Source organism: Babylonia areolata, chromosome 15, assembly GCF_041734735.1.
Source record: "Babylonia areolata isolate BAREFJ2019XMU chromosome 15, ASM4173473v1, whole genome shotgun sequence".
In the NCBI taxonomy this organism is placed as follows: Eukaryota; Metazoa; Mollusca; class Gastropoda; order Neogastropoda; family Buccinidae; genus Babylonia; species Babylonia areolata.
The window spans coordinates 34,165,470-34,180,469 of record NC_134890.1 but is presented as its reverse complement, the minus strand read 5'-3'; the positions used below and the strand labels follow the sequence as shown (position 1 = coordinate 34,180,469).

The 15,000-nt window shown below is 49.2% G+C and overlaps 1 protein-coding gene across 3 annotated transcripts in view; it reads right to left on the bottom strand.

Moving 5' to 3' along the window:
• Window positions 1–15,000, bottom strand: part of LOC143290596 (uncharacterized) — a 79,804-nt gene that overhangs the window by 42,929 nt on the left and 21,875 nt on the right. For all 3 annotated transcript variants that reach the window (XM_076600184.1, XM_076600185.1, XM_076600186.1), the window contains exons 2-3: window positions 3,583–3,782; window positions 28–124 (exon numbers count right to left, since the gene is read on the bottom strand). In XM_076600184.1, coding sequence (XP_076456299.1) covers window positions 28–124; window positions 3,583–3,782 — 297 coding nt within the window. The remainder of the gene's footprint in view (window positions 1–27; window positions 125–3,582; window positions 3,783–15,000) is intronic.

Sequence of the window (15,000 nt, the reverse complement as noted above, 5' to 3'; positions counted from 1 at the left end):
TTGACACACGCGCGCGCGCGTACTCACACTGGGACAGCAGGACGTGGAGGTCAAACGGTGTGCACGTGCTGGGCACACAGAGGTCCACTGTCACACGGGTCAGCGTGGCTGGGTAAGGGACCTCCTGGACACAGCCACCCACCACACCATCATGACACACTGCTGACGTGATGGTCATCATCACATGGATACCTATACAGCGCCTATATTCGGTCAGAGACCAAGCTCTAAGCGCTTGACAAACACGGAGTCATTTGCACAACAGGCTGCCTGCCAGGGTGGAGCCGACTGACGGCTGCCATTGGGCGCTCATCATTTGTTTCCTGTGCCATTCATTCAGGTGTCAGTCACGCACACACACATACACTTACACAGACATGTAAAATTTCACGTGTATGACCGTTGTGTATATTTCCACAGCCATGTAGACAGTTATGCTCAGTTTTCAGGGGTGTGCGTGATGGCTTTATTCTGGTTTCTATAACCCACCGAACTCTGACAAGGAGTACAGGATCTTTAACGTGCGTATTTGATCTTCTGCGTGATTATACACACGAAGGGGTTCAGGCACAACCAGGTCTACAAATATCTTGACCTGGGGGATGGGGGAAATCTCCACCTTTATAAAACACCAGGTGTGACACATACGTTGACCTGGGAGATGGGGAAATCTCCACCTTTATAAAACACCAGGTGTGACACATACGTTGACCTGGGAGATGGGGAAATCTCCACCTTTAAACACCAGGTGTGACACATACGTTGACCTGGGAGATGGGGAAATCTCCACCTTTATAAAACACCAGGTGTGACACATACGTTGACCTGGGAGATGGGGAAATCTCCACCTTTATAAAACACCAGGTGTGACACATATGTTGACCTGGGGGATGGGGGAAATCTCCACCTTTATAAAACACCAGGTGTGACACATATGTTGACCTGGGAGATGAGGAAATCTCCACCTTTAAACACCAGGTGTGACACATATGTTGACCTGGGAGATGGGGAAATCTCCACCTTTAAACACCAGGTGTGACACATATGTTGACCTGGGAGATGGGGAAATCTCCACCTTTAAACACCAGGTGTGACACATATGTTGACCTGGGGGATGGGGAAATCTCCACCTTTATAAAACACCAGGTGTGACACATATGTTGACCTGGGAGATGGGGAAATCTCCACCTTTAAACACCAGGTGTGACACATATGTTGACCTGGGGGATGGGGAAATCTCCACCTTTATAAAACACCAGGTGTGACACATATGTTGACCTGGGGGATGGGGAAATCTCCACCTTTATAAAACACCAGGTGTGACACATACGTTGACCTGGGGGATGGGGAAATCTCCACCTTTAAACACCAGGTGTGACACATACGTTGACCTGGGGGATGGGGAAATCTCCACCTTTAACCACCAGGTGTGACACATATGTTGACCTGGGGGATGGGGAAATCACCTTTAACCACCAGGTGTGACACATATGTTGACCTGGGAGATGGGAAAATCACCTTTAACCACCAGGTGTGACACATATGTTGACCTGGGAGATGGGAAAATCACCTTTAACCACCAGGTGTGACACATATGTTGACCTGGGGGATGGGGAAAATCACCTTTAACCACCAGGTGTGACACATATGTTGACCTGGGGGATGGGGAAAATCACCTTTAACCACCAGGTGTGACACATATGTTGACCTGGGAGATGGGAAAATCACCTTTAACCACCAGGTGTGACACATACGTTGACCTGGGAGATGGGAAAATCACCTTTAACCACCAGGTGTGACACATATGTTGACCTGGGAGATGGGGAAATCACCTTTAACCACCAGGTGTGACACATATGTTGACCTGGGGGATGGGGAAATCACCTTTAACCACCAGGTGTGACACATATGTTGACCTGGGAGATGGGGAAATCACCTTTAACCACCAGGTGTGACACATATGTTGACCTGGGGGATGGGGAAAATCACCTTTAACCACCAGGTGTGACGGGATTCGAACTCCGGAAACTGAGGCCAGAACCTAGCACTCCAACAAACTGACCACTGCACCCGTCATGCTTGCCACTTCCTGTTAAGTGACATCATTCTAATGTGAAGTTAAATACTGTAACAAAATGTCTGCAATTACCAGAGTGCGGAACGGAGAGTTGAACAAAATTCCTGCTCCTCACGCTCACCCAGCTATATACAATTGTTCATCTGAACATGTAACACTGCTGTTACATTCACTACATTCCATTGTTCATCTGAACATGTAACACTGCTGTTACATTCACTACATTCCATTGTTTATCTGAACATGTAACACTGCTGTTACATTCACTAGATTCAATGGTTTATCTGAACATGTAACACTGCTGTTACATTCACTACATTCCATTGTTTATCTGAACATGTAACACTGCTGTTACATTCACTACATTCCATTGTTCATCTGAACATGTAACACTGCTATTACATTCACTACATTCCATTGTTTATCTGAACATGTAACACTGCTGTTACATTCACTACATTCCATTGTTTATCTGAACATGTAACACTGCTGTTACATTCACTACATTCCATTGTTCATCTGAACATGTAACACTGCTATTACATTCACTACATTCCATTGTTTATTTGAACATGTAACACTGCTGTTACATTCACTACTTTCAATGTTTATCTGAACATGTAACACTCCCGTTACATTAACTACATTCAATTGTTTATCTGAACATGTAACACTGTCATTACATTCACTGAATACAGTGGTTTATCTAAACGTGTATCAATGTCATTATATTTACTGCATACAATGGTTTATCTAAACATGTAACACTGTCAGTACATTCACTATACGTGCAGTGTTTTAACTAAACATGTAACGATGTCATTACATGCATTATATGCGCAATGGTTAAACTAAACATGTGACGATGTCATTACATGCACTATATGTACAATGGTTTAACTAAACATGTGACGATGTCATCACATGCACTATATGTACAATGGTTTAACTAAACATGTGACGATGTCATCACATGCACTATATGTACAATGGTTTAACTAAACATGTGACGATGTCATCACATGCACACTTCCTTCTCAGTAAATAGGGTTCCTCCTCCTGTATTCTACACAACGTATTTTGGAAAGGGTAATACACGTGCACCGCACGCACGCAAACACACAGACACAGAAACAGACACACATAAACACACAGACAGACAGACAGACAGGCAGACAAAACACACACACACACACACACACACACACACACAAACACACACACACACACACACACACACAAACACAACACACACACACAAACACTAACGCACGCACGCACACATGCACGCACACACACACACACATTCATAATTACATATATACTAACATTACATGGGCTACATACACACATACGTACATCAGTATACATTTATACACATTCATTTATATACGCACATATAAGCATATATCTTGTCTGATACGTCTTCCCTATCAGCACCCGTCCTGCCTTCCTGCCCCCCCCCCCCCCCCCCCCCCTCCCAACTCTCCCGTCCCCCCTCTCACCAGACTGTGGAAGAAGCGGGCCATCCAGGCCTGCAGGGTGAAGGACGACGAACAGTAGCGCGGACTGGACGCACGTGCCGTCAGGTGGCGCTGGTCCAGCTCGGGGTAGTGGTGTGAGTTGAGACACTCGTCATAGTTCCCGAACAGCGTCAGGCCGCCCACCAACATCCCTGGGGAGGCCTTCCCTGAGGCGTCGTACACTGCACCACGCCACGTCACACTTAGTTTGATGGTAGTAGTAGCTGAAGTAGTTGTTGGTCATGTTGAAGTAGTAGTAGTTGCAGTAGTAGTAGTAGTAGTAGTTTTTATTGAAGTAGTAGTAGTAGTAGTTGAAGTAGTTGTTGCTGAAGTAGTAGAGGTTGAAGTAGTTGTTATTGAAGTAGCAGTTGAAGAAGTAGTTGTAGTAGTAGTAGTAGTAGTTGAAGTACTTGTTGAAGAAGAAGAAGAAGAAGAAGAAGTAGTAGTAGTAGTAGTAGTAGTAGTAGCAGTCAGCATGCCAAGGGAGGGCATCCCTGACGTGCCATACACTGCACCACACCACGTCAGATTCAGTTTAATGATGGTAGTAGTAGTTGTTGTTTCAGTGGTAGTTGTAGTAGTAGTTTTGACAACAATAATAATGCTCATTATTACAATGATCATCAATATCATCATCAGCAAGAGAAGAAGAAGGAAGAACGGAAGGAAGCAGAAGCAGAAGAAGAAAGGAGACTTCTTAATTCTTATCTCATTCGAGGAAGCACAAAACACTCTACAATGGCACAAGCAAAAATGTACAAAAATGTACAACACACACACACACACACACACACAAGCTGATGTTTCTAAAACAATGCCATGCCAGTGCACTGAATAAGAAGTTGGTATTTCTTTTCATTAAACTGGCATCGTACAGACTATGACAGTCGAGCGGACACCCTTGATTTGGCTCATACGTCACAACCAGGTGACAGGTCAAAGGCGGAACAGAAAGCTAACAAAGAGTAAAGAGTGGTAACTCTGTCCACACACAAGCCAATGCTGCTAACGCTACCAATTCAGCTAGCACACAGGTAAATAAAAAGGTACATTGGACCTTCCCCGAAAAAGGAAGCGCCGGGCTTGCTCTTACACCGATCATTTGACATGCGCACACAGCAGCAATGACAGAAGAAACGTGCAAACACAAATTAGCTTTTTATTCAAGACTGGCACAGCCTCTTTCATCCTGAACAAGCCCCACAGAACACACGGACAATGCAGAATAAACACATGGTTGCCTCGGTGGTTTTTCAACTTGAAATTAATGAACAACGAGGCCAGGAAATCACATGATTAACAAATAGTAAAGAGTGGTAACTCTCTCCACACACAGGGTACATAACTTCAAGCCAGTGCTGCTTACGCTACCAATTCAGCTAGCACACAGGTAAATAAAAGGTACATTAACAAACCTACACACTTCCCCAAAAGAGTTAACACTCTTTACTATCGGTTAGGTTAATCAGTTGATCTCCTGGCCTCATTGTTGATCAGTTTCAAGCAGAACAGGAAGGCTGACAAATACCTGGACACTGTCTTCACCTCCCACACAAGTACACAGAACAACAAGAATAAGTATTTTATTGAAGCAGGCCTTCTGCCCATGTCTCTTCACTGTCAGTGTCTCAATCTCTTCATCATCAGTGTCTCAATCTCTTCATCATCAGTGTCTCAATCTCTTCATTATCAGTGTCTCTCCAGTCTCTTCATCGTCAGTGTCTCCAGTCAGTGTCTCAATCTCTTCATCATCAGTGTCTCTCCAGTCTCTTCATCGTCAGTGTCTCCAGTCAGTGTCTCCAATCTCTTCACCGTCAGTATCTCAATCTCTTCAACGCCAGTGTCTCCAATCTCTTCATCATCAGTGTCTCTCCAATCTCTTCATCATCAGTGCCTCAATCTCTTCATATCAGTGTCTCTCCAATCTCTTCACCGTCAGTGTCTGTCCGATCTCTTCACCGTCAGTATCTCAATCTCTTCAACGCCAGTGTCTCCAATCTCTTCATCATCAGTGTCTCTCCAATCTCTTCATCATCAGTGCCTCAATCTCTTCATATCAGTGTCTCTCCAATCTCTTCACCGTCAGTGTCTCAATCTCTTCACTGTCAGTGTCTCTCCCATCTCTTCATCATCAGTGTCTCAATCTCTTCACCGTCAGTGTCTCTCTAATCTCTTCACTGTCAGTGTCTCTCCCATCTCTTCATCATCAGTGTCTCAATCTCTTCACCGTCAGTGTCTCCAACACACACACACACACACACACACACACACACACACACACACACCATCAACAAGTGCGCACTGTCACTGCAATTTTCCTTCAATTTCAAGCCAGAGTTTTCACGTTTCCAAACGAAGCTAGGACTGAAGCCAGGGTTACTTGATCCATAACGCGATTAGCTGATCGACACAAGAAGAAACTGAACGCGAGTTGTAAAGTTGTAATTCCAAGTCATAATGAAACACGGTATGAAAGACAAATACACTATACAAAGAGAGAGAGGGAGAAAGAGAAAGAGAGAGAAGGAGAGAAAGAAAGAGAGAGAGATGAAATATTTTAAATGACAGAAAAAAGGAATGAGTGAAAAAGGAAGAAAGTAAACAGACAACAACAAAGACAAGGAAAAAGAATGCCTTGATGAGGTGGGGATGAGGGGAGGGGGCGGGGATGAGGGGAGGGGGTGGGGATGAGGGGGGGGGTGGGGATGAGGGGGGGGGATGAGGGGAGGGGGTGGGGATGAGGGGAGGGGGTGGGGATGAGGGGGGGGGGATGAGGGGAGGGGGCGGGGATGAGGGGAGGGGGTGGGGATGAGGGGGGGGGGATGAGGGGAGGGGGCGGGGATGAAGGGAGGGGGGGGGCACTACAACAACAGAGACAGCACAGTGAGACAGACGAGCCAACATGTCCGCACTGACGCTGAATGTCAGGCACGCACTGCCCTCGTCAGTCACAGCTCGGCAAGATGCACAGCAATCAGCATGTGCACGACAGTCTTGTGAGATAGATGTCAACATGTGTGGTGGAGTGAGTATCATTTTTCTCTTCTCTGCCGTTCACACACACACACACACACACACTCTCTCTCTCTCTCTCTCTCTCTCTTGCCCGCTCACACCCTATACGATGGCTGCAGGCGCGATTACACGCGTGTGCGTGCGAGCGTGTGGTTGTATGACGTGTTCTTTTTTATGCACGGCCACTTACACATGTTGCATCCGGTCTGAATGCCGCATCCGGTCTGAATGTTTCATCCGGTCTGAACGTTGCATCCGGTCTGAATGTTTCATCCGGTCTGAACGTTGCATCCAGGCTGAATGTTGCTGCAGGCTGAACGCACGTGGACATCCCTCAGTGTTTAGCGGACAGCCGCCTCACGACAGACGTGACGTGACGTGACGGTGACCAACACCACAGGGCATGTGGAGTGATGGTCTAGAGGTAACGCGTCCGCCTAGGAAGCGAGAGAATCTGAGCACACTGGTTCGAATCCCGGCACAGTCGCCAGTATTTTCTCCCCCCCCCCCCCCCCACCAGTAGACCTTGAGTGGTGGTCTGGACGCTAGTCAATATGATGAGACGATAAACCGAGGTCCCGTGTGCAGCATGCACACGTAAAAGAACCTTCGGCAACAAAATGGTTGTAGCTGGCAAAATTCTATAGAAAACCCCACTTCGATAGGAAAACAAAACAAAACAAAACAAAACCTGCAGGCAGGAAAAAATGCAAACAAAAAAGAAGGGGTGGGTGGGGGGGGGGGGCGCTCTTGGTGTAGCGACGCGCTCTCCCTGGGGAGAGCAGCCCGAATCTCACACAGAGAACTCTCTTGTGACGAAAAAAAAAGAGTAATACAATAAGCATCACTCTGACGTTGTCCGCAACAATAAAACCTTCACCTCCTTCAGAGCCAACGCCATCATGACGTTAAACTCCAATCATCCGCAGCGCTGGTCAGTGCACTCGCCGGAAGCAGGCACTGTCCGTCCTGGCGGAAGTCAAAGAGATCCGGGAAGCAGGCCGACTTCCGGTGTCAACGGCACTAACTTCCGGTCCACACAGCTGTCACAACAGGCTATGCCGTGTGCACTTTGTTCTGTTTGATTTTACTGGCGAGGAGAGAGGGGACAGTGTGAGAGAGACAGACAGTGAGAGACAGACAGTGAGAGACAGAGAGTGAGAGACAGAGAGATGGAGACACAGAGGGAGAGGGGAGGTGGGTGGGAGAGCAAATTTAACTTGTCACCACTTTAAATGATATTAGTGTGTGTGTGTGTGAGTGTGTGTGTGTGTGTGTGTGTGTGTGTGTGTGTGTGTGTGTGTTGTCTATCTGTGCGTGTGTTGATGCGTGCATGTGTGTTGCGGAATGTGCCTAACGATTTCTGTGGGGGCACACAGCTGTTTTCTCCCTCCAGTGATATCTAATGCAATGACAGCGATAGGATGGATGAGTCGGGAGAGAGGCTTTCCCAGCAGTTGTCCATTTGGGAGGAAATACATCATTGCTGCTGCTGAATAATGCATGCTGCTTCAACAGGGTTCCATCAGTCGCACACACCACAGGGGGTGGGGTGGGGGTGGGGGGTGGAGGGGGGAGGGGCAGCAACAGAGCCACACACAAGTAAGGGAGACAAGGCCCGTCAGCAGTGTGCCACAAAAACACACACACACAGAGTCAGAGAGAGAGAGAGAGAGAGAGTGCGCGCGCGCGTGCGTGTGTGTGTGAGTGGTTGTATGCGTGTATGTGTGAGTGTGAGTGTAAGTGTGTGTGTGTGTATGTATGTGTGTGTGAGTGTGTGTGAGTTTGTGTGCGTGTGTGTGTCTGTGTGTGTGTGTGTGGTTGTATGCGTGTATGTGTGAGTGTGCGTGCGCGCGTGTTATTTCCCAAAGGACCAATGGCTTTCCTCTTCCCCCCGCAGTGACTTGCCAGAAGCTGGAACAGATTGTGGAAGAGGGAGGGGAGGGGGGGATAAATACGTTTGGCCATGACGACCTTTGGAAACAACAGTGCTGTCTACTGCTGTATAATGCATTGTCCTCTCCATCCAGATACAACAACACGCACTCCCCCCCCCCCCCCCCACACACACACACAGAGTCCCCAAACACACACACACACTCACATAGAGTCCCCAAACACACACACACACACACACACACACACACAGAGTCCCCATTGATTTCAGATCCAGACGATGACATCAGGTCCCCACAACCCCCACGTCAACGACGTCACCAACACACGAGGCACGCAGCACGACTCTTTTCTGATTGGTCCATTCTCTCCGGACTGCCCATTCGGATCTTCGACCCACATGCTCAGCTGTGTGCTGCGTGTGTCAGTGCAGGGAGAAGGACTCCCGGAGAGTCCTGGCCGGCAACCACACATTGGTGATGACCCGGGGGAGTTGGCTGACACAGCATCACACCCTGCCTGATATAGGAGAACTGTGAGGAGAAAACAAACACAGGATCAACGAGCAACAAGCAGGCACAATAACTGGTGTTCTCAGTACGACAAGGGCACAGGTAAACTTCCAGTTCTTACTACTCGATGTTGTATGCCTCTTCTCATCACAAACAACGGCTATGATGCATGTTTGTTATTTATATCTATATATAGCTCTTTGTCTCGGGAACAGCTGCTCATCACTCCCCAAGCACCACTCTCCCCCCCACTCCCCCCCCACCCCCCCCCCACACACACACCTTTCCCCACCCCCTGGAGCCGCTCAAGATGAGGGGGAACAAGGGTGACAAGTTGACGAACAAGGGGGATAACTGACACCCACGGATTGTGTCGGTCCCTGAGATGCCAGCTGTCCCAGTTCAGAGACCCATTCATCCTGATCCCGTTCACGGGCCCCTCGGACAGACTTGATCAGACAGTGACGTGTTCAAGACGTTTCAAGTACTGCCTGTCCCGACCGTCGGGGAATAATAATAATGATAATAATAATGGTATTTTTATAGCGCTTAATCTTGTGCAGAGACAAATCAAAGCGCTTTCGCACCAGTCATTCACACGCATGCATAACTCTAAAACTGGAGAAACTGAAGACAAGGAAGAGGCAGGGAAGGGAAGCTATTTTGGGAAGAGGTGGGTTTTAAGGCGAGACTTTAAAGAGCTGAGTGTAGAGACTTGACGAAACGAAAGAGGAAGTTCATTCCAATTGCAAGGTCCAGAGACAGAGAAAGAACGGCGGCCAACAGTGGATTAGTCTTTTCTTCTTCACTTCTTCGTTCATGGGCTGCACTCCCACGTTCACTCGTGTGTACATGAGTGGGCTTTTACGTGTATGACCGTTTTTACACCACCATGTAGGCAGCCTTACTCTGTTTTCGGGGTGTGCATGTTGGGTATGTTCTTGTTTCCATAACCCACCGAACACTGACATGGGTTACAGGATCTTAAACGTGCGTATTTGATCTTCTGCTTGCGTACACACACGAAAGGGGTTCAGGCACAAGCAGGTCTACATAATTTTTATATGTTGACCTGGGAGATCGGAAAAATCACCACCCTTTACCGTCCAGGCGCCGTTACCGAGATTCGAACCCGGGACCCTCAGATCAAAAGTCCAACGCTTCAACCACTCGGCTGTTGCGCCTGTCGGAACAGTGTCCACATCTGTCAGACTTGCTCGTCTGTCAGTGGGGATCTCAACGACTGGTCTGTGCCGCTCGTGTTGTTCTGGAGACTGTTCCCACGGTACGTGGACAGAACGGGACATGGAGGTTGTTCCCACGGTACGTGGACAGAACGTGACATGGAGACTGTTCCCACGGTACGTGGACAGAACGGGACATGGAGACTGTTCCCACGGTACGTGGACAGAACGTGACATGGAGACTGTTCCCACGGTACGTGGACAGAACGGGACATGGAGACTGTTCCCACGGTACGTGCACAGAACGGGACATGGAGACTGTTCCCACGGTACGTGGACAGAACGGGACATGGAGACTGTTCCCACGGTACGTGCACAGAACGGGACATGGAGACTGTTCCCACGGTACGTGGACAGAACGTGACATGGAGACTGTTCCCACGGTACGTGGACAGAACATGACAGACTGTTCCCACGGTACGTGGACAGAACGTGACATGGAGACTGTTCCCACGGTACGTGGATAGAACGTGACATGGAGACTGTTCCCACGGTACGTGGAAAGAACGTGACATGGCGACTGTTCCCACGGCACGTGGACAGAACGTGACATGGAGACTGTTCCCACGGTACGTGCACAGAACGTGACATGGAGACTGTTCCCACGGTACGTGCACAGAAAGTGACAGACTGTTCCTACGGTACGTGGACAGAACGTGACATGGCGACTGTTCCCACGGCACGTGGACAGAACGTGACATGGAGACTGTTCCCACGGTACGTGCACAGAACGTGACATGGAGACTGTTCCCACGCTACGTGGACAGAACGGGACATGGAGACTGTTCCCACGGTACGTGCACAGAACGTGACATGGAGACTGTTCCCACGCTACGTGGACAGAACGGGACATGGAGACTGTTCCTACGGTACGTGGATAGAACGTGACATGGAGACTGTTCCCACGGCACGTGGATAGAACGGGACATGGAGACTGTTCCCACGGTACGTGCACAGAACGTGACATGGAGACTGTTCCCACGGTACGTGGACAGAACGTGAAAGACTGTTCCCACGGTACGTGGACAGAACGGGACATGGAGACTGTTCCCACGGTACGTGGACAGAACGTGACAGACTGTTCCCACGGTACGTGGACAGAACGTGACATGGAGACTGTTCCCACGGTACGTGGACAGAACGGGACAGACTGTTCCCACGGTACGTGGACAGAACGTGACAGACTGTTCCCACGGTACGTGGACAGAACGTGACATGGAGACTGTTCCCACGGTACGTGGACAGAACGGGACAGACTGTTCCCACGGTACGTGGACAGAACGTGACATGGAGACTGTTCCCACGGTACGTGGACAGAACGGGACAGACTGTTCCCACGGTACGTGGACAGAACGTGACATGGAGACTGTTCCCACGGTACGTGGACAGAACGTGACATGGAGACTGTTCCCACGGTACGTGGACAGAACGGGACAGACTGTTCCCACGGTACGTGGACAGAACGTGACATGGAGACTGTTCCCACGGTACGTGGACAGAACGTGACATGGAGACTGTTCCCACGGTACGTGGACAGAACGTGACATGGAGACTGTTCCCACGGTACGTGGACAGAACGGGACATGGAGGCAAACCAACCACCAGACAGAGGTGCCACACTGAACGAGGGTTGGTAACGGATAGTGTGACCTGGGACAGACTGCACAGGGAAGACTGAGGGAAGAGTTTGGATGTCTTCTGAAGAAGGAAGAAGAAATGAGGTTAGGGAACGGAAACAGCATATTTCCTGACCTGAACACGACGGGAAAGAAAGAACATCTGAGGCATGTAATTTTTTTTTTAAGCCACACATCTCCGTGGACGTTGAGGAAGGTGTCGGAGAGCGACACAGCGTGTTGACAGTGACGTATTATGCACAGCACGTGCACACAGTGGACAACGTCATTCCGGCTGCTCGTTTCCTCCCAGAAATTGTGGAAGATGGAGGGGGAAAGGGCTGTTATGTTTTCGGGGTTATTTCCGGAACTGCAGAGTTCACACACACACACACACACACACACACACACACACACAGAGTAATTTACTCAACGAAGGTCACGGCCCCACATGAAATGCCCCGGGTACAATGAACTCACAAAAGAGAGAAAGAGAGACAGGAACATGGACATGGACAGACACACAGACACTCCACACACACACAGTAAACATGGACATGGACAGACACACAGACACTCCACACACACACAGTAGACAGGGACATGGACATGGACAGACACACAGACACTCCACACACACACAGTAGACAGGGACATGGACAGACACACAGACACTCCACACACACACAGTAGACAGGAACATGGACATGGACAGACACACAGACACTCCACACACACACAGTAGACAGGGACATGGACAGACACACAGACACTCCACACACACACAGTAGACAGGAACATGGACATGGACAGACACACAGACACTCCACACACACACAGTAGACAGGGACATGGACATGGACAGACACACAGACACTCCACACACACACAGTAGACAGGGACATGGACAGACACACAGACACTCCACACACACACAGTAGACAGGGACATGGACAGACACACAGACACTCCACACACACACAGTAGACAGGGACATGGACAGACACACAGACACTCCACACACACACAGTAGACAGGGACATGGACAGACACACAGACACTCCACACACACACAGTAGACAGGACAGGACATGGACAGACACACAGACACTCCACACACACACAGTAGACAGGACATGGACATGGACAGACACACAGACACTCCACACACACACAGTAGACAGGGACATGGACAGACACACAGACACTCCACACACACACAGTAGACAGGACATGGACATGGACAGACACACAGACACTCCACACACACACAGTAGACAGGGACATGGACATGGACAGACACACAGACACTCCACACACACACAGTAGACAGGGACATGGACAGACACACAGACACTCCACACACACACAGTAGACAGGACATGGACAGACACACAGACACTCCACACACACACAGTAGACAGGGACATGGACAGACACACAGACACTCCACACACACACAGTAGACAGGAACATGGACAGACACACAGACACTCCACACACACACAGTAGACAGGACATGGACAGACACACAGACACTCCACACACACACAGTAGACAGGGACATGGACAGACACACAGACACTCCACACACACACAGTAGACAGGGACATGGACAGACACACAGACACTCCACACACACACAGTAGACAGGGACATGGACAGACACACAGACACTCCACACACACACAGTAGACAGGACATGGACAGACACACAGACACTCCACACACACACAGTAGACAGGAACATGGACAGACACACAGACACTCCACACACACACAGTAGACAGGAACATGGACAGACACACAGACACTCCACACACACACAGTAGACAGGAACATGGACAGACACACAGACACTCCACACACACACAGTAGACAGGGACATGGACAGACACACAGACACTCCACACACACACAGTAGACAGGAACATGGACAGACACACAGACACTCCACACACACACAGTAGACAGGGACATGGACAGACACACAGACACTCCACACACACACAGTAGACAGGAACATGGACAGACACACAGACACTCCACACACACACAGTAGACAGGAACATGGACAGACACACAGACACTCCACACACACACAGTAGACAGGGACATGGACAGACACACAGACACTCCACACACACACAGTAGACAGGGACATGGACAGACACACAGACACTCCACACACACACAGTAGACAGGAACATGGACAGACACACAGACACTCCACACACACACAGTAGACAGGAACATGGACAGACACAGACACTCCACACACACACAGTAGACAGGGACATGGACAGACACACAGACACTCCACACACACACAGTAGACAGGGACAGGGACATGGACAGACACACAGACACTCCACACACACACAGTAGACAGGGACAGGAACATGGACAGACACACAGACACTCCACACACACACAGTAGACAGGGACATGGACAGACACACAGACACTCCACACACACACAGTAGACAGGGACATGGACAGACACACAGACACTCCACACACACAGTAGACAGGGACAGGAACATGGACAGACACACAGACACTCCACACACACACACAGTAGACAGGAACATGGACAGACACACAGACACTCCACACACACACAGTAGACAGGGACATGGACAGACACACAGACACTCCACACACACAGTAGACAGGAACATGGACAGACACACAGACACTCCACACACACACAGTAGACAGGGACATGGACAGACACACAGACACTCCACACACACACAGTAGACAGGGACAGGAACATGGACAGACACACAGACACTCCACACACACAGTAGACAGGAACATGGACAGACACACAGACACTCCACACACACACAGTAGACAGGGACATGGACATGGAGACACACAGACACTCCACACACACAGTAGACAGGAACATGGACAGACACACAGACACTCCACACACACAGTAGACAGGAACATGGACAGACACACAGACACTCCACACACACAGTAGACAGGGACATGGACAGACACACAGACACTCCACACACACAGTAGACAGGAACATGAACAGACAATCAGACAAAGAGAACTGGAACATTTTAATGACAAGGCCATGTTGCCCGTGTCAAG